General features: G+C 33.6%; 1 protein-coding gene across 5 annotated transcripts in view; it reads left to right on the top strand.

The window, feature by feature from the left end:
* The window catches only part of CCDC91 (coiled-coil domain containing 91), a 487,635-nt gene that overhangs the window by 195,269 nt on the left and 270,346 nt on the right, over nt 1-22,020 (top strand). For all 5 annotated transcript variants that reach the window (XM_045554115.1, XM_045554112.1, XM_045554116.1 and 2 more), the window contains one exon: nt 15,053-15,166. In XM_045554115.1, coding sequence (XP_045410071.1) covers nt 15,053-15,166 — 114 coding nt within the window. The remainder of the gene's footprint in view (nt 1-15,052; nt 15,167-22,020) is intronic.

The raw sequence follows: 22,020 nt of genomic DNA, 5'->3' as shown, positions 1-22,020 counted from the left end.
TTGCTTCATAGTACTGAAATGTTTTTGTAATGAAATCTGAAAATAAAACATAGTTAAGAGCAATTAACATCATTCTTAGGCCACTAAATCACAATAGAATGGAGGAAATGGTAGAGTGTGGCAATGCAAAAACACTGTGTAACTTATGCAACTGAAATTATTCCTGAGAAATGAAAAAGGGAGAAAACAGCTTCTCCTTTATAATTTACCTTGAGATTTTGCTGGCTTTAACTGAGGAGACAAATTTTAAACTGTAACAGAAAATACAATATCTAAGGATTGTATATATAATTCTCAGAGCTTATTTGAGAGATGTTTTTGTTTGGCCTTGATCATAAGTTAACACTGAGTCATAGCGCTGATTGTAGATAATACTTTTTCCCTGAGGTATTACGAGGAAAATTTATGACTCTAGCTTATTGATTTTCGTATTAAATTAATGCTGTGGCACTTGAAAATCTTTATGAAAGAAAGAAAAGTACATTTGTTATTGACACCAAATTGGCAAAAAGATGATAGTCATTAATTTTGCTGTTCTAGCAAAGTCCTGTAAAAGAACTCCAGTGTGTACAGACACTCAAACTATGTCTGATGCTGGAAGTTCTTCATAATAGTTTATAACCACAGCCACTATAATTTGGGGTTATGTTTTCCCCAGAAGCCACAGACATTACAATCAGTGGTTAAATTTTCTTTAAGAAATTGAGTATTGCCACCTGACCCTTCTTTTACAAACGGAAATAGCATTTCTATTTTAGTTTAGCAGTCTAGATAATTTCACAACCCTGAAATTTTTCCGTGCTGACTTCTTGAGTTTTGATTCATTTGTTTGTTTTAAAGTTTTTATTTACAATAGCAATGTAATTTATAATAGGTAAAATAATAATGATATTTTAAATTATCAAATATATCATATCTAGGGACAAATGAAAAAAAATGTATCAGCTTACCTTCTCATCCCTCAAGACCTTTTGTCCTCCATATATTTTCCTCCTGTTATGTTCATTCAGTGAGATAACCATCTGCCAAGTTATCCAGTCAATAGAATTAAAATTCAGCCTAGAATCTCCTTCACTCATTCTCATTTCCGTACTTTTATAATCATCAGAACCTTCCCATTTTATGAATCCTTAAACATATATACTTCCTTCCAACCTACTATCATTGTCTTAGTGTTCTTATTGCTTACCTTGGTCTCCTATATATACTTCTTTACCTCCATTTTTTTGCCTGTTCAATTTGGAATAAAGATGAATGTCATTTTCCAACTTTAAATTCTTCAATGCCTCCTCATAGCCTGTTGCATAAAGTTAAAGATAGTTAGCATGAAATATAAATCTTTCAGTGATCTGGTCCATACCTCTCTATCTCATCTTCTGCCGCTCTGTGTCATACTTCATGCTTTTGGTGCCAAACTGCTGGTTCCCTTACAATGCTATTAGGTTATTAAGTATGAAATGTCCAGTTTCCTTAAGTACTAAGTTTGACAGTAGATATCTCTGACATTTCACTTTGACACTTCTTGGTTTATTTTTATTGTGAGGGTACATCCTCATTCTTTCAAAGGCATGGTTTGCCTTGTGATTATCTTTCAAAAAAAATTTTAGAGCAATTTTTGTGAAACCAGGGATAAGTCAAAAATTTGTATTATTTTTGAACATGAGTTCCATCCTGGAACCAATGCTGCGCACAGTTCGAAATATCAACAAAGTGTTTGGAAAGGATATGGCTAATTGATGGTTTGAGAAGTTGTGTTCTGGTGATTTTAATCTTGACAATGAGCCACATGGGCGACCTGAGACCAAGGTGGATAATGATGAGCTGAAAGCTGTAGTGGAAGCAAATTCATCTCAAACTATGTGTGAATTAGCTGCAAGGTTTGACTTCATTATTCCAACAATATAGGACCATTTGAAACAAATTGGCAAGGTAAAGAAGCTGGATAGATGGGTTCCACATGAATTAAATGAGCATCAGAATAGAAATTGTCTCAAAGCTTGCCTTTCTTTGCTGTCACAAAGTAAAGGCAAACCATTTCTATACCGTATTCTTACGTGTGATGAAAAATTGATTTTTTTGTAACAATCGCAAACATTTGGCACAATGGTTGGATAAAGGTGAAATGCTGAAACATGCTCCAAAACCGAATATTCATTACAAAAAGCTAATCGTGTCTGTTTGGTGGTCCGGCTCTGGTATTATCCACTACAGCTTCACGAAACCTGGTCAGTCGATTACAGTGGATGTCTACTGCAACTAATTGGATGAAATGATGAGGATGGTTGTGATTAAGGATCTGAGGTTGGTTAAAGCACTCTGTCATTCAGAATTGCAACAACTCATTTACTTGTCTATCTTACTAACTTGATATCCCTTTGAAACCAGAGAATATGTTTATTACAAATCATATTCTAACACTGGAACTCTAATATCTGGTACAGAGTACAGATGCACAATTTGTCTTAAAGAACATGTGAATTTGTTTCCCTAATTCAAAGAAAATCTACTTAAAGGTAAGGACTATACCTTAAATTTCTTGCATCCCCCAGAGCACCTTTAAAAGTGGGTACACACTAGGTTAGAGCTTCCCTAACTGTCTTAGTTCCTGGCTCCCTTGCTGTCTCGGCAAGTTTTTTTTTTTTTTTTTATGGCTCCTGCTAGGCCAAAAGAAATTGTTCCATTTATTAATTAGTTAGATTATAACATCCATTTGAAAAAATAATACATAAAAATTGAAAGAAAAATATTTTAATTTCATCTTTAACTACAATTACTCATCAGAATTTTTTATGTGCTGGGCATTGCACAACTTCTTAAACCTTGGAGTAAGATTGGAACTAACACTCTCATGTCCTATTCCACAATGATTTTTGCATGGTACTTGCTTTTTATCTCAGCAACCCCCAAAATCCAACTTCACAAAGATATAATAAAAGAGAATGAAATGTAACATAAACTAATATTGACAAGCTGGTAATTCACCTGGTTTCAACAGTTCTCAAGTATTGCTGTGTTGCTCCTTAATATTTTTTAAAAACCCTGCAGTATCCTTGTGAGCTCCTTGCAGCATCCCATGGCATTTTGATACAAAGTTTGGAAACTGGTTTCACCAGTAACCATCTGTTCATCCACTGCTTATTATGCATCCCACGATGCTGGGTGTTAAAACTGTGAAAGTGAATAAAATGGTAATAATAATGATGATGATAATAGTATCAACAACAGTAGTGGCCACCCTAGCAAGAGCAACACATACTGTGTTCCAGGCACTATGCTAAGTAAATTAAGTGAATTTTTACTGGATTATTGGCTCTTGAGTGGTATTTAAGATTATGTGATTTAACAGATGTGTGTGAAAGATACAGCAGAGTTAAGCAAAACAGAATGTAAAAGGTATTAAAATAAAAATATAAACCAATGTTTATATTTTGTTCTTTAAAGTTAACAAAATGGTCACATATATTTTCATTACATCTTCGGAACTATTTTGAGAGGCAGGTACACCCTGAGGTTTAGAGCAGTTAAGCTATTTAACCAAAGTTATACATTTGAAAAAAATGGCAATATAAATATTTTAAAAGGATTTTACAGTATTTCTGAAAGCGAATGTTCTACAATTAAATTATAAAAATGATAGACTTTTGGAATGTTAGTAATTGGGTACAAATCTGTCACAGTGAAAAGTGTACATCATCTCTTGGTATTCTTCCCTAAAATCCATAAGCCCAGTCTAATGAGAAAAAAAGGAGACAAATCCAAATTGCTACAAGATACAGGAAAAGTGTCAATGTCGTGATAAAGAAAGACAGACTGAGAAACTGTCATGGATATAGGAAAAAACTAGTGAGACATGATGTCTAAATGGGTGTTTTACTCTTGATAGATCCCAAAACAGAAAACAGGTGTTAGTGGAAAACCTGGTGAAAATCAAGTGAAATCTGCAATCTCTTTAGTAGTGTTATATAGTGTTAATTTCTTAGCTTGACAAATGTACCATAATTATGTACAATATTAATGTTATAGGAAGCTGGATGAAGGGTGTGTAGAAACTCTTATATTTGCAACTTTTCTGTAAATCTAAAATTCAAAATAAAAGATTTGACTTTTTTTCAAACACATATCTAGTTTAAAAGAGCATTTAAAATACTCATTTTTATCTTCCTCCTCCTGAAACCCCACTGGAATGAAACCCCACTGAAATGAAACCTTACTGAAATGAAATTCTAAGCTATAAGTGGAGATAGCTAAGAAGAAGACCAAGGTACCTTGCAGAAATTCCAGAAGGCTTACTAGTTGGTGGCACTAGATACCTATGGAAGTGGGAATGAAGATGAGGCAGCAAATAAAAGGAAAGTTTGAAAGTCTGTTTAATAAACAGTTAGAATCCAAGTCATTTTTTTCAAACCAAAGACTGGGAAAAAAAATTAAAATACAATTGGAGGTCTCTGGACCAGAGATCCCCAAGCACAGTTGAAAGTATAAATGCAGTACTGAAAATTGGGTTTGGGGAAAAGCAAAGGTAAAAAATTTTTATGCTGCTTGTTGAGGACTTTAGCCTTTTTTTCCCCATCCCAGCTCTCAGAATGCTGACAACTCGACAGGAAATTGGAAGATTCTTTTGTGAGGAATGTGGACAGCCCAAGATAAAAGATCTAAATACACTGGTATCAGAAATTGCCCCAAAGAAACAACCCAGCCAGATTACTCTGCTATTATATTAAGATCACAGTCCACAAACCACAGCTGCATGCACAGGGATATTACTCAGCTTTTTAGTACTCTTGTTCTTTAAACATGAGCAGATAGTCAAGTATGAACATACAACTTCTTATGAAAAGTAGAGAATTAAATGAAGATTTTGTGGAGATACAAAAGCAATTTAAAAACTATCATTAATTTCCTTAGAGATAGAGTAAAAAAAAATAAAATAAGAGCCAGAAGATAACGTTGTAAAAGTTTTCCAGTGAAAAGAGCGTGAAAATACAAAGAAATGGAAAATAGGAGTGAAAAGACCAGAAAGTTGGGCATTCAATTTAGGAGATTCTTCAGCTGAATTGTAGGATTATGAGAAATAAACAGAAAATACAGTGCAGGAAATCATGATACTATGTTCTTATCTCATTATTATTATTAAAGTAAATTTAGAGTTAACATGAATTTCTAGGTTGTAAGAAATGAGTTTCTAGGTAGCCCTAAAACTAGGTTCATTATGAAATTTTTGAGAAACAGAGAAAAAGATACATGAAAGTTCTCTTACAGGGAAAAAGAAATGTGCAAATGATCAGCAATCAGAATGTAATCAGACTTCTTGACAACCTATAAAATTCTGTGAAAATTTCCAACCTATATATTTATACTTGACCAAACCTTCAATTATGTGTAAGGGTAAAATAAAGGCATTTTTTCACATACTGGTTATCAAAACTTTTACTTCTCATATACTTTTTCTCAGAAATCTTCTGAAGGAGGTACTCCACCAAAGCAAAGGGTAAGCCATGAAAAAATAATCCACTGGGATCTACAAAGCTGGAGATTCAATTCAAGAGAGACATAGGAAATACTCTAAAATATAACTGAGGGAGATCCCATGATGGACAGCTATGTAACAGACCTAGAGATCAATTAATCCAGTTTGGACATATGTGCAGGAGATATGTCTCCAAGAAGATAAATGGAATGCTTGATATCTTTGAACATATTGAGAGGATATGTAGATAACTAGGGAGAATTTAGGAATTAATTCATAATAAATATTTACTTAGACCAATATAATGTGGCTGAAGTGACAATGTATTCTGTATTATATCCATGTCTTAAGAGGCCTTACCAGCTTTCACTCTTTGTTTTGAAACCATGTCCATCTTCCATATGAAAAATCCTTAGCTAGACTGCTAGAGAATGGGAGACAGCAAAAAGAAGAGGCAAGGCTTCCTACCTGAGGCCATTCTAGTAGCAGCCAGGCACATTAGACCCAGCAGCTGATTGCAGATACAATGAAAGAGCCCAGCCAAGACCAAGCAAACAAACAAACAGAAAACTGCACAGCTGAACCCACCTCAGCCTAATCATACTAAAAAGTCAAAAATAATGCCTAAAACTTTAAAATTAACATAAGAATGCTATTCAGAGATATTGAGAGGCCATGAAAAGAATATAAAGAGGTAAAGTGCTTTCTTCTGGGGGGCACAAAGCTGGTGAGGATGGAATTCATGATGGGTACACAGACTTCAGCATTATTGGTAATGTTCTAGTTCTTAAACTGGTGAAGGGCACATGGTGTGCATGTTATTTTATATACCTTATTTTATATGTTAAAATTTTTCTGTTACATATATTAACATTTAATAAAAAATTTTTAAGAAATTAGAGAATTATATTTTATTCAGGGGAATACAGGTATAGACTTATTTTTATCTGACTTAGAAGTCAACCCTAACTCACTGCCTTCCTTCATTTATAAGATTTACCATCACCTTGAGAAAATCATGTTTCTAATCATATGAATAAATCTGCAGGGATAGACCTTAGGATGCATGAATTCACACCAAGGAAGGAGGAAACACGGGGATTCTTAAATAAGTCGCTGTCAGAGTATTTATGAAATATTTTAGGTCCTGCCTGTTTTTTTCAGAGGTTTGTATTATACTTTTAAGATACATGGTACCTCCTATCTATTAAAATCTTCAGAGGGTTAAGATTGTGGCCGGGCGTGGTGGCTCACGCCTGCAATCCTAGCACTCTGGGAGGCCGAGGCGGGAGGACAGCTCGAGATCAGGAGTTTAAGACCAGCCTGAGCAAGAGCGAGACCCTATCTCTACTAAAAATAGAAAGAAATTATCTGGCCAACTAAAAATATATATGGAAAAAATTAGCTGGGCATGGTGGTGCATGCCTGTAGTCCCAGCTACTCGGGAGGCTGAGGCAGTAGGATTGCTTAAGCCAAGGAGTTTGAGGTTGCTGTGAGCTAGGCTAATGCCATGGCACTCACTCTAGCCTGGGCAACAAAGCGAGACTCTGTCTCAAAAAAAAAAGATTGTGGGATTTATTGATAGAATTTACAGATGGGCTTTCAACTCCTTCCCAGTAATAAACTTTGGCGTTAGTTGAGAACAATGTAGAACAACTTAAAAATTATGTGTATTGCAGGAAAAAACTCATTGCACAATATCACATATTATTACATTTTTTCATTTTTAAGAGATGGGTCTCTGTCATCCAGGCTAGAGTACAGTGGCCTGATCATAGCTCACTGCAGCCTTGATCTCCTAGGCTCAAGCAATCCTCCTGCCTTGGCCTCCTGAGTAGGTAGGACTAGAGGCACACTCCACCATGCCCAGCTAATTTTTTAAATTTTTTTTTGTAAATACAGGGTCTTGCTATGTTGTCCATGCTGGTTTTGAACTCCTAGCCTCAAGCAATCCTCTTGTCTAGGAGTGCTGGGATTACAGACTTAAGACACCATACCCAGCCTTATCACATCATTTTCAACCTATGGGAGTTTAAAAGTAAAGCAAAACAAAACAAAACAAAATTTTTTAAAACAAATTTACATATTCAAATTACAAGTGATTTGTTTCTGTCAACACTACTGAGGAAAGCTTCAACTTGAAAACACTCCTACAGATATACTATACATTGTATATTGTAATTATAGTAATGATTATAAAATATTTAGTGTAAGGATTATGTGTTCTACAACATATAAGTGACTGGTACAGTAGTCAATTTTTTCCATTGTTTATTATGGAATCACATGCGTGATTATGATAGTGTCCGTTCATTACTTCATCTCAACAAATACTATGTGGTACGGGCACCACTGAAATATATTACTGAGGAAAACAGGCATAGTCTATTCCTTTATGAATTTTATGTTGTATTAGGTTAAAAAAGCATCAGTCAAATAAGTACACATGTAAATGGAAAATTGCAATTGCGATAAGTACTAAAAAGAGGAGATTTTCTGAGATAAAAATAACAGGAAGATGTGATTTAGGCTTGGAAATCAGGAAAGCTTTCTCCAAGGAAGTGAGAATTAGGTTGAGATCTGAAAGATGAGTAAACATCTGTTACCGAAAACTCAGCACTTATCCACGAGGCCGAAGAAGAACAGGATAACCGCTTTGAGGAGGAAGGAAAGAGTTACTTTGCTGGCAAAGGAGGGAAAATGGCAGACCTTTCTCATCTCAAAAACTCCCAAATTTTTTGAACATTCACGGAAACACAGAGCTTTTAAAGGATGGGTTCTCAGCTTCAGGCAATTACAGTTGATAATTCTGATCGTCCCATCCCCACTGAAGACAATCTCATGACCTCCGCCCAGGATTTCCCTTTACCAGGTCTGGCTGGGCCACCTCCTGTTGCACAAATAAACAAAAGACTTACCCTGCCCCTCCCAACCACGGGCCTGAGGCAGGGATGCAGGCTTTAGAGACAGAAAATATTTTTGCCATTTTTTCCAGGCCATTCCCTCTGTTACACTTCTTTAAATGAAAATAGGTAGGGAATGTTTGCCTGCCAACGCCCTGAGCCACAGAAGCATGGTACAGAAAAGGGCCTGGAAAAAGTGCAGAACAGGCTGCAGCATTACTTGCACCTATTAGTAGATGTAGCATTTACAATTTTCCCAGAGATACACTGTGAAATTCACTTGAATCTGTTTCAATAACTATACATACAGTCTTTCAAATCTTTCAGCTGATTTAGGAAAGTATCTGTAACAACTTCAGTTTGAAATTAAGATTTGAAAAATAATCATTCTGGCCTTCCATGAACACAAATCATCTAGTTAGCCAGGGAAAAGGCTAACCTAGCCCTGGATAGATACACTCATGTTGGGGGAATTATTTCCAACATACATGGAAAAGAAGCAAGAAAGATGTCTCTGGAGAAATTCTTTAAAAAATTTTATGCTCATGTCCTGTAATTTGTTTTATCACTTAAAAGGATATGTGAAAGTCTCCATGGACTAGTTTTATTGGAGCAATAAAAGTTAATATCATGCCTACACTAGTTATTTCCTTGATTATTTGGTTAATTGGTTGTTCTTATATAATTAACTCCTCCCATCCCTCACTCCCGTCTTTAGTTTTTGTTTATTGACTGTGTCCCGCTAATTTTTTTCCTAGACATTTTAAAATAGAAGTTAAATGTTGCCCATTTACTCCAGTTTAACTGTGTTTGTTGTCTTGACTACTGCAGTAGTTTCCTAACTGGTCTCCTTGACTCTAGTTTTATCCAACAGAAGTCCATCTTTCAAAGCTACAGAATGTTCGAACATACAGATCTCAGCTGTATGGTACTCTTCAGTGTTGCACTATCATACATAAGATAAAGTCCAAAATATTTAACAATAATTTAGATTCACTGAGCCCTTACTATGTTCCTGGCATAGATTTAAGTATTTCATACAAACTAACTCTATTAATTATCACTACCACCTACATTAAAAGATACTATTCCCATTTTATCAGTGAGAAAACTGAGGCATATGGCGTGCAGGCACATGACACACAAAGCTGTCTGTTATCCATCCATTGCTCACCTCACCAGCTTCATCTCTCACTTTTCTCTGCCTTGCACTTGTGCTTTTGTGATACGAAAATATCTGTGCTTTGTACTTCTGTGATCACAGAGCGCTGGTGCCCCATTGCCTCAGCTTATCCTTGTCCGTTTCCTTTACTTGAATTATTTTGGTTTCTTTAAGACAGAGTCTTCTAGAATCTTTATATCTTCCCCTCACGTAAGTATCTTTCTTCCATAATATTTATACGTCTATCATGACATTTACCGTATTTTAAGTTAACATCTGTATATTTATTTGTTTTCTCAAATAAATTGCTAGCTCTTAGAGTGCAGAGACTAAGCCTGTTTACAGAATTCAATAGCTACTCTCTATAAATAAAGGAAAACTTTGTCCCATTTCTTGCCCCATGATTAAATTAAGTTAAAATTAAATATAGTAATTGATCTTTTAAAAAATCTATTTGCCTATTGCTATGGTTTGAATGTCCCCTTCAAAACTCATGTTGAAATTTAATTGGCATGATATGTAGCGGTGGGCTCTTTATTAGGCAGTTAGGTCAAGAGGGCTCTGACCTCATGAATGGATTAATGTTCTTACCTTCTGGAGTGGGCTCCTTATAAAAGGATGAGTTGGGACCCTATTTTCTCTCTGTCTTGCACTCTTACCCTTTCCTGCCCTCATTTGCCCTCTTGTCATGTGATACATTCTGTGTCATGTTCTGATGCAGCAAGAAGGCCCTCACCAGACCACATAAATCTCTCTAAGACACGTACTTAGTAATGCCTATGAATGTGGACATCATAGTCACTAAAAAATTACATTTCTGATTATATAAGCTTATTTCATTTGTGGATTGCTTGTTATAGACACTCAAATGATGCCTATTTTTCTTGTTATCGCAGGTAAAAATTTACATCCAATACAAGGACTCTAGTTTATTACCCCCAAATCACTCCACTCATAATACTGAATATTAGTTTTTCTATTAATATATATTAAAATGTAGAAAAGAATGGAAGTTTGCAGTCTAGAAGATTTTCTCACAACTTTAAAGGAAACTATTCTATTTGTATATTGGTATAACAGAGATACTAATTTCTGGCGTATATACCCTAAATCACAGTTGCTGGCTGTGGACATAGGACAGTACTGTCTAAGTACTCCTTCTTTGCCTGTATAGGAAGGGAATGAAAACTTGTCCCTTCTTTTCCTTGTTTAGACCATTGTTTAATTAAGAGTTAGTGACTTTTGAGAGATATTGTGGTAAACATACAACCCATACTTTTGATACATCATTTGGGGTGAGGCAAGGATGACTATGTTCGGTATTCATAAAGACTATTTGCTGACTCACATAAAGACCATGTAAGTGGCAGAAGGAGCAACCAGTCCCCGTGACATTACTGGTAGCTCTTTATTAGGTTGCTGATTCAGCCTTAAGCCTTCAGGCTCTCCACGACCCAGTCCCAGCCTGGCTTTCCATCTTCTTTTCTTTCCGCTTTTCCCACAAGAACCCTCATCTGGAGCCAGAACCCTCAAACATATACTCGGATTTTATCTTTGCACTGTTGTACTAATTGTCATATAAGCTTTATTTCTAAATATCATTCAACATGACCTACTTTCACTGATCCCTCAGTCTTCATCCTCACGCTTCGGTATACCCAACACCAGCTAAAGCTAAGGTCAGAATCCACCGCTTTTTTTAAGACTTACTCAGATCATTGTGGACATTCTGATATTTCCTTCCATATAACTAACTCATAATTAGTATCACCACCATCACTAACCACCATATCTTTTGAGATCTTTTATTGTAGTGTTATTTCAGTTTCTCGTATGTTTATGTTTTATTTCCACAAGTAAATTATAAACTCATCAAGAGAAGGGGAAAAAAGCCTTCAGTATCTTGGACTATTCTTTACACAAAATAGGTATTCAGGAAATATTTGTCAAATGAGTGTGTGAACAGAGTATGCTACCAACCACAAACTAAAACACTGTATAACTTGTGATAGCTGTCTTTGCCTCTCCAGTTTATCACTCATTTTCTAAGGTGCATTTCCATAACCACGTGCAACTTTGAAAATAATACATAATTAGATAATGGCATATATCATGTATAAAAACAAAAAATAAGTGCACAACTGCCCCAGAAAATTAAACCACCACATGATACTGTGGTTTATAACCCACAGACCAGAATTGAGTTGGTTGCTGATATTTGTTTCCAGTAAATAATTTAACTGTATTTACAGTCCTTAACAAAATTGCACTGATAAAGAGCAAACAACCACTGACCTTTTTTTGTTTAGTGATCCTGTGATTACTGAAATATATTGTAGATTTGTTAGATACTAAAACATAACTATACTTTTAAGCAATAAAGAGAAATTATAAAATCTTGTACAAAATGTCACATAAGCTTTTAGTCCTGAATGACATTCAACATGACCTACTTAATCATAACAATATAAAAACTTATTCCAGTCATTCATTTTTAATTAGTATATAGAGTTTCTCCACACTTATAAACCAGTTATATAATCATTTGGATATTATATTTCTGTATACATTTTAAGATGATAAACAATATTCAAAATATGACATGAAATGTGACTGATATATCTTTACAAATACATCATAATATATATGCAATTGAGTGTTTTTCCTTCCAAACTATTCTCCTTAGGGTAATGTTTCTCAGCTGGAGAAACACTAGGGAGTCTAGGGAGTAGATGGATACCCCCTTGTCAATAGTGCTGAGGTTGAGAACCCCTGCCTTAGAGAATATGCCATGTCCCAGTGGTGTTGCCATCATTAAAATAATCTGGAAAATACCCTTTCAGAATTGACTATTTGAATGTACTCATTGGTATCAACTCTTCATTCCTTGTAAGCTATGTTTTATTTTAGATTAATTCTTATGACCATTAAGGACAATATAGTTCGTTCATGAACTATGCAGGCAGAAAAATATGCAGGCAGAAATTCACAAGCACTTGCATACATGCAAACAATTTGTAATCAATTCTAACTAATTTAGAATTTGGTTTGATTAGAAAATGGAAGGCTTAAATTTTACTTTTGTGTGTAGTCAAAGGAATTCTTTATTGAGAAGTAGTTTTTCAGGATAGGCTTCACAACCTTGACTGAGACCTAACTCCCAACTGAGGAGGATAGGATCAAGGGAAACTTTGTACTGTGAATAGTGACATGCCAGCTCAAAAATGAAGAATGGAAGATCCTCAAAAATTTGGACTGGGAAGATAATATAAACTTTCAGCCCCCCACAAAAAAATGTCAACTGAAGAACATTAGCTGACTCTTCATGTTTTTCTGGATGTAGCCCATTTATTTAAACTGATGCTTTTGTATTCAAACAGGCCTGGGTACCTTTACTGATATGTTCCTTATTAGAAAATCTTACCTTATTCTAAAATTTCAAAAGCCCTGAACACTAAGGATTTTTCTAACTAAACTGTTGGCAAAACCTGACCAGAACTAATTGAAGCTACTTATACTTTTAATTTATGTGCATAATGTGAATATTCATACTCTTCACTGCAAAACTATTGATGTGTTTTATTTCAGGGAGTTTAATAAATATGTAATATTTTTTACCTTTACCAATCTGAAAAACTTTAAATTCCAAATTTATAAGTGTGAAGTCAATAAAAATTGTAATAGCAGATGTTTTTACTTTAAATAGTCTTATTTTCATTTTTTCTTTAAAAATTATTATAGTTTTCCAGCTCAGTATTTTCAAATAATTATAGAAACAACTTTGTACTTTATTATTTTATCAATGTACTCAGTAATTATAAATAGGAAAAATTTTCAAAGTAATCATTATATAGATTTCAGAATTGTCACTTAATTTTATATATTAAGAAGATAATCCAAAAAATGATGAATATACCAGTATTAAAGTGGGCAGAGGATGTGATCAAGAGAATGACAAGAGAAAATAAGCATATTGTCAATATTTCTATGAACTAAATGCTCAACATCACATAATAATCTTTTTAAAATACAGAATAAAATGGATGCCATTTTCCCCAAATTAGTAAAAATTTTAAAAACTGATGAAAGTAAATGTAATCAAAGATGCAAGAAAATAACCATTCTCATGGGCTGCTTATGGGAAGAAATTTATACCAAATGTCAAGAGCTATAAGAGAGTTTATATCCTTTTGTCAGAATGATTCCACTTTTTGAATCGGTCCTAAGTAAATACCTAAGGTGCACCACAATGATACGTAATATGGATGCTCTGCCCTGTTTTATTTTATTAAAACAACCAAAATACCCATAATTAAAGGTTGATAAAATAAATTATTATGTTGCCCTGTAATGGAATAGAAATCATATTATGTTAAACTATATAATGGCTTAAAAAATATTCAAAATATATTTTAAGTGAAAAATACCAGAATTAGAAAATAGTATATATAGTTTAAGTCTTGTTTCCTTTATATCCAACTATGTATATCTATGTATGTTGCTTGGTGTTCATATTTTTCTGCATATTCAAATTTTTTACAGTAAATGTATTCAGAATAAATAATATCATTTTATATTTTCTGGTTTTTATATATTATATATATATATACATTTCTAATATTAATTGGGAAAACTAAACTAAGCAAAAACATTTATACACACCACAGAGTGAAGAGCCTTCAGGAATCAAAAATGAAGGAAATATTCTGAGAAACACAAGGCATTTTCTAATTGATTGCGTTCCTGTCCAATAAAAAAAGTATGGTACCTATATAAAGAGACAGAAGTTAAAGAATTTTATTTTGTGGCATTCATTTCCAATCCATGAAACACTATTTGAACAGAAAATGTCACTACTTCCTGTGAAGTGTATTTCTTTTTCAAAATTATACTCTTTCTCTCTATCTGCAATTCTGAAATTCCTTAGGTACCTGATTACTATTTCAATAAAATGAGGAGTACCATTTTCCTCCCTGCATCTCCCATTTCACATATTAGCACACAGGGAGGAATTTTTACCTCTTATTCATGGTGTCCAGCTCGAAACATCTTAACCTGGCAAGAGGACCAAACTAGCTATAAATCTTACCACCCAGACCACACTTGATTATTGTATGATGGCAAAATTAAACGTGAATAAAACAGCTAGAGCATTAGGCTGTTCTTGGAAGAATAAACACAAGTTGGAAGTCTTATGTGGATAGTGCAAAATACCAGAAGGCAATCAATCATGTAAACATCAAATGAAAGCTTGGTAAGGAAGCCATTGGAGTCTGTCAGGCACTCCCTGCAATAAATGGCTTATTCCACTTCTTTTCCCTTTCACTCAGTTTAGGAAAGGGAGTTCTTTGAAATCTCTAACAGATCCCAAAAGATTTTGTAAGTTCTTATTCCTACTTAAAGGTATGCTTTGAATAGCTTAAGCTGCAACCCATTGAAGAGGATTTTTAGTTTATATAAAATGGACACAAATATGTCATAGTGCATACCTCCCTGACTTTTTCCTCCTCCCACAAACAGGAAACTGTTAAGGCAGCAATAATAGAAGAGCAGAAGCGAAGTGAAAAGGCTGTGGAAGAGGCAGTGAAAAGAACAAGAGATGAATTGATAGAATACGTAAAAGAACAGAAAAGGGTAAGTATCTCCAGAAGAGTTTTAATCTGTACTTCCATAAACTCCATCACTGACTTCCCATTCAATAACATGAAATTTTAAAATATTTTAAAATGTCCTTTGCCATCTAATTTAGGAATCTCCATCTGAGATTATTGTTCTTATATAATTATATATTCTAATAATTATGGCTATAAACAAATCCTTTCTGTCAACAGAAAAGCAACAGTGAATTCTTTCTTTCTAGATTCCTAGAAATGGAATAGCTTTTCCAATTTAATTTTTACTCACAAAGATATTAGACAGTTTTAAATTTTTAGGGTTTTTTGGCCATATATTTGTTAATTTCTCGCAATATTTGTAGAAATTTGCATGTATCTTTTAAGCTTTCTGACTATATTAACACCACTGTGGTTCAAATGGACTTCATTAGTTAGCAAATTAAGGCTTTTGCCATAGTTCCATGTCAAAAGGATAAATCACAATGTGCTTGTCAGAATTCAGAATGCATACTGAAGCTTTGCAAAATAAATACCATTTCGTGTAAGTCTGAGCAGTAGCTGAAGATAATGGATCAAACTTGATTTGTTATGTTTTCAACAAATCTTTAGTCTTCAGAAGTAATGTGCAAGATAAACTTTAAGATGAGACATGGTAATCTCTGTAATAAACATAATAAATTGTATAATAAAATTTCTCACAATGTTTTAATATGTTTAACTTATATGCTTAACATATGTTATATACTATAAGTAGTTTATATATGTAAATATATTATAAATTTATAACATGTCATGTGTTATATAACAAACATAAAAGATAATGTATATGATGAAATTTGACATAATATCTGAACTTAATTGGTTGTCAAAAAGGCAAAATAAATAAAAAACATGAGATATTAGGCTGCATTTGGCAGTTAAGTAGTAGGTAAGGAGCATACTAAAAACTCATGACACCGCTTAGTTCTATATGCTCTTAACTTGAAGTCAAATTTGATATAACACAAAATTCCCACTTCTCAATAGCTACCGTTAGGTCTCAACAAAGGAGATTTGTCACTAGAGTAAAACATTGCTCTAGAGAAATTAACCATTCTCAGAAGCATTTTGTGAGGGATTAAATCTTTGCACAGCTTACCTCAGGATGTTTTCAAAAGGATTTTCTCCGAATTTCCTGGTAGGTACCTAACCTTCTGAAGAAAAAATTCTGAGCCAAAAGAGTCAGTTGGCTTTTCAGGGTATAATATGTTCTCACCCATTTCCATATGCTCACAAAGAATTTGTTTTAAATAATCTGGTTCAAAGGTAATCATGCAGCAAAGGAATTGGTATACTTTTTACATGCATACAGGGATTGCAGTCATGCAAGAGCATAGATATGAAATAAATTCAATACTTTCCGTGGATATATCCTTTCTCATCTTTTCTTCCTTAAATTATTTATTTTATTTCATTTTATTTTACTTTAGTAAGAATACTTCACATGAGATCTACTCTTTTAACAAAATTTTAAGTCAACAATAATGTATTGTTGAATATAGATGTATAATGTTCCACAGATCTTGAGAACTTATACGTTTTGCTTGACTGAAACTTTATGCCTTTGGTCAGTGACTTCCCATTTCCCTTTCCTCCCCACCCTGGTATCCACTATTCCACTCTTTGATTCTATGAATTTGACTATTTTAGATACCTTAAATAAATGGAATCATGCAGTATATGTCTTTCTGTAACTGGCTTATTGCACTTAACACAAGGTCCTCAAGGTTCATCCATGTTGTTTCATATTACAGAATTTTCTTGTTTTTTAAGCTGAATGGTATCCCTTTTTATGTATATACCACATTTTCTTTATCCATTCATCTGCCAATGGATATTTAGGTTGTTTTCACATTTTTATTATCTTTTCTTAATAATAATGTGGCCAATCCTTATTTCAGCTCTAAATCTGGACAAGGAATTATATAACAAAGCAAACCCATTCATAGGATTTTTTAGACTAGTATTTCTTTGGTCAACATGAGAGATTTTTCTTAAAAAGGATTTTAAAAATTCTATTACTTTCCCATCAAAGGGAGTTTGTAGCTGTCATAAATGCTTAAAATAAGAGGAAGAAATGCCTTTTTAAGAATTTAGTGGTCCCTGTGTGAGACAAATTAACTTTTGAAAAGAACTGATAATGAACTCTGTCATTTAATCTGTGTGTTCTTGCAACTCATATTAATAGTATTCGTTTGTATTAATTGGTAAACCAGTTATCACATATGGAGATGTCCATCAAATAACAACAATTAAATCATGACATTAGGCTCCTTTTTCACCAAAGTTCCACTTCTCTTGCTTGTTTCCTTTATGTTAAGAAGAATAAATTTATTACCCATCTTACGGAGTTGTTATGAGCAATAAAATACAACAGCTATAGTAAGGGCTCAATAAATATGTTTTGTGATTATTATCATCTTTACCACATTATTAAAAAAACTAGTAGTATTTTTGCTAATTAAGAATGTGCTTTTCTGATAGTTTGGCATTCTGTTTCCTCTGAAGTTTACAGTGTGAATTCTAAGATTTTATTTCACCCCTGTTATTAATTCACAGGAGATTAAAACTGATTATATCAGTATACTTGTAGAAAATTTATTACTTCCACTTTGGGATTTTGGAGTTTTATTAATAATACATATTGTGGAATATTTTTAATATTTGAATGTTTCCATCTCTCCAAGCAGAAAAGCTATAAAAAAAAGTAGATAAACTATCTGAAATGAAAGCACCAACTAATTACTAGATCCCTTTATTATGTAACTCTTAAAAAACTAAGATTCTCTATACTCTTTTCCAAAAATGTATTTTAGCGTTTCAAGTTAATTTTTATGAATATCTTGGGATTTGGAAAAATTTCACACAAAAAAAAGACATCTCAGAGCTTATGAACTAATACTTAGAAGAAACAAAAGATTTTGAGCAAATTCATGATATTCTTGTCTCTTCCCAAAAGACTAAATTAGAGCAACTCATCTTCACTTCTTCCTTTGGAAGATGGATTTCTGTTTGCATCAGAGAAGAACACATTTCCAGGACAAAAAGTTTCCTTTTGCCTCTCCAGGATTTTTTTTTTTTAACTAGAGAGTCAACTTGAGATTTTGAACATCAGAGGACTGACTCAAAAGCCCTGTAGACCTTGGTTCCAGCAGGGCTTACATTTCAGTCTATTAAGTAATCTTCTTCCCCTCTTGAAGATTTCAAAAATCTTTGAAGGAAGACTAATGTGTTAGGTTCTGTCTTTACATTTCTTTTATCCTAAAAATCTTTCATTTGACATCAGCATACCCTTACAAAATTCACTAAAAGTTTGAAATGAAGACTTTCTTCCCTACATCTTTTCCTTCAGTATTTTAAAAGATTTCATAAAGTGAAAAATTCAAAATGCTTAATTTTTCAAATAACTTACAAATTATCCAAAAATATAAAATCCAATGAAATCACTCGTCACCATAGAGGATAAAATAGCTTTTACTGTGTATGTGAAATCAGTGAATTTTTAATCAATTATCCAGTCCTGATGAGTAGTAAAATTATGCTCAAAATTAGAACTATATTAGAATTAAAATTAGATTTGTACTGAGAAAACAATTCTAATTTTAAATGCCACTTACCATTTTTTTGTGTGTTAGAACAGTATAAGTACCCACTATTCATCTGGTCTAAGTATCGTAGGACAAAGGGGATACCTGTATGTGTCCTAATTAAGTGAATTATAATTTATATTCAAATTACATCCTAAGTTATTTACTAAGTCAGATACATAGTGCTTGCAGCATTAGTCCAAGTCATAATCATAACCAAAAATTAGTATTTAATCAAAATATCCAAATAAGGAGAGATTTTTAAATGATCAACCAGAAAAATAATTCAAGTTAATGATGAATGAGTTTCAATGACAAAAATGCCTTTCTTATAAGTATTCTACCTGATAGTCTTTTTAAAAATTTCTCTGTAAAATCTGTCTCACTAAGCCCAGGAAGAAAATGTTATTAACAATGAATTCAAAAATTTAGTATGGAGTCAAAAAACTAATATTTTGTGGCCTCAGCCCTCATAAGTGTTCCATAGTATATGATTGAAATTGTCTCTTTTTTAATGGATTTATACATCTCCACTATAATTTATATAATAGAGAAGAAAAGGCAGTAAGTTTTGCCTACACCTAAAAATACATACTTAATTTTTTTTGAGAATCAACTAGGTACCTGTAAGTATAGCAATTTGCATTGGAAGACCATACTGTGTTTTATTAAAATTTCAATTTTGGTTTCAAACTCTCGTGAATCACTATAAATTCTAGATAAGCAGTTATAAACCACAGCTTATGGGTCAAATCTGGCCAGCTCCCTGTTTTTGTAAATAAAGTTTCATTGGAACACACAGACACATCTATTCGTTTATGTATTGTCCACTGGATGGTTTCACACTACAGTAGCAGGGTTGTGTAGTTGATAGAGACATCTGGCCACATAACTCAAAATATTTACCATCTGGTTCTTTACAGAAACAAGGTTGTCAACCTCTGTTCTAGACGGTCAAAATTGTCTCGTGGGGAAAATTTCTTCCTCTCAGCCCTTTAAAATATTTATTCTTTCATTATGTCTCAAAATAACTAGATAATTGAAACCCCGTAAGTGCTATTCTGAAAAAAAAATTTCTCTCTTCATATTAATTGCCAGATAAGGTATTATAAGATATCAGATCTGATCATTAGTGCCATAAACTTTATTTTACATAAAGGATATTGCAGAAAAATGAGATGGGAAAGACCACATCCCTGACATTTCCCTAGGGAGGAAGAATTTGTGGTTTACAATGACCTATGGCCCTTGGATTAGAATGAAGAGTTCCAACCCATTCCACAAGTTGAGACTGTTACACATGAGCCTGCTATGAGGGAGGAAGTGTGAGTAACATTCAGCAAGCAACAACTACTCACAGCCAAGGAGTGATTCCTAAAAAATAAAATCTCATCCAAATGTAATAAAAGATTATTTTTTTTTCCTCTTAAGAACCAGAATTATGGCCTGTGTTTTCTAAATCACCTCCAGGAAAATAATCTTCACTTTAGAATATTCTTTTAATTTAGATCTTTAGAGAGGAGTAAGGAACAGTAATCTTCACTTCAAAGATTTTGTGGTCAAGGCATTGTCAGAATTTCTTAATTATGAAAGGGCTCTTTTAATACAGTTTTGCTGCAATATTCTTGAGTGTTTGTATCTCAAACTATTCATATTAAAAGGTAATATTTATCTAAAATGAACCAACTTTCTTTAGTTTCTGATCAGTTACATAGTTATTTGAATTAAACATGATTTCAACATGTTGTTTAACATCTCATGGTGCCTTACTTTTCTCATCTTAATATGGAAAAAGTTTGATCTTTAATGTCTCTTACAGTCCTAAAATTCTATTAAGACTATAAGTAACATTTTCTTTGACAACTGGTAAACCCCTTGAGGGATTTTTAATTCTTGTTATAAATTGTTTGCATCATAGTGATTTTACAGACTATTTATATATTAGTACAAACAAATTGTACTTTTCTGCCATTCCCCCCCTTCCATTCTCATTCTAATTAATTAGTCTTGTTTCTGTTCACCTTGGTGCAGGCTTTATGGTTGCGTATGCAAAAAGGAGCTTAGTAGCATTTCAGCATCTGTGGTCTAAGGCAGTGGTCCCCAACCTTTTTGGCACCAGGGACCAGTTTCATGGAAGGCAATTTTTCCATAGATGGGGGAAGGGGGGATGGGATAGTTTGGGGATGATTCAAGTGCATTACATTAATTGTGCAGTCAGACCTCTCTGCTAATGATAATCTCTATTTGCAGCCATTCCCCTGCACTAGCATCACCGCCTCAGCTCCACCTTAGATCATCAGGCATTAGATTCTCACAAGGAGCGCGTAAGCTAGATCCCTCAACACGTACACCTGACCGTAGGGTTCACGCTCCTATGAAAATCTAGGCAAATCTAGGGTGCTCACCTCCTGCTGTATGGCCCAGTTCCTAACAGGCCACAGCCCGGGGGGTTGGGGACTGCAGGTCTAAGGCATCTGCCCTTGTAACTTTTGATTTAGGTCTCATATTTGAAAATGTTTTTATTTGGCCAAGGTATATTAAAATGAATAATATGCTCTCATATTCACTTGTTGCCTGTGCTTTCAGTTCTACCTCATTTTTCGATGCCAAAGGGAATTTAGCCTACTCTACATAACCTGAATTTTAATTCAAACCACCAGAAGTTTACCATCCAAATTTGTAAAAGTTCATCCATTTCAGGTGGCACAATAACAAAAAATCGAAAGAGATTTGGGTTTAGAAAAATAGGTGGAACAAACCATTTTGCCAAATGATATTTCAACTAGGTCATAAATTTATCCTCACCCCTAAATTTAAGGAGTAGAAAATTTGATTTGGAAGAGGGGTTAGTGAAACAAATGAAGTAAATGGGTTTTAGAAGGTTTTATAGTTTTTAAAAGTTAATATAGTTATGATTTTAAAACTTATTTAATATTTTCGATCTTTATCTCTCCTTTGAAAGTTTATTTCATAAAATATACTTTAAAAACAAACTTATTGCTCTCTCCCACTTTATGTTTTAACAATCTTATTTATCTTCTTTCTTGTTTTACTGGACTCACTTGCATAAGATTAATCTTAAAAGAATTTATTGACATGTGAATAATCACAGACTTTGGTGAGACAACTCTACTGGTCATTTCCATTTCAACAGTGGGGTGGGCAATTGAGATCATATTAAAAATAAAGCTGAATGCTTAGATTAATACTATTATTCCTGTATCAGGGAGTATAAAGTATATTTCAA

Source organism: Lemur catta, chromosome 6 (genome assembly GCF_020740605.2).
Source record: "Lemur catta isolate mLemCat1 chromosome 6, mLemCat1.pri, whole genome shotgun sequence".
Classification (NCBI taxonomy): Eukaryota; Metazoa; Chordata; class Mammalia; order Primates; family Lemuridae; genus Lemur; species Lemur catta.
Note: the sequence above shows the minus strand (reverse complement) of the source record. Positions and strands in the feature narration are given on the sequence as shown.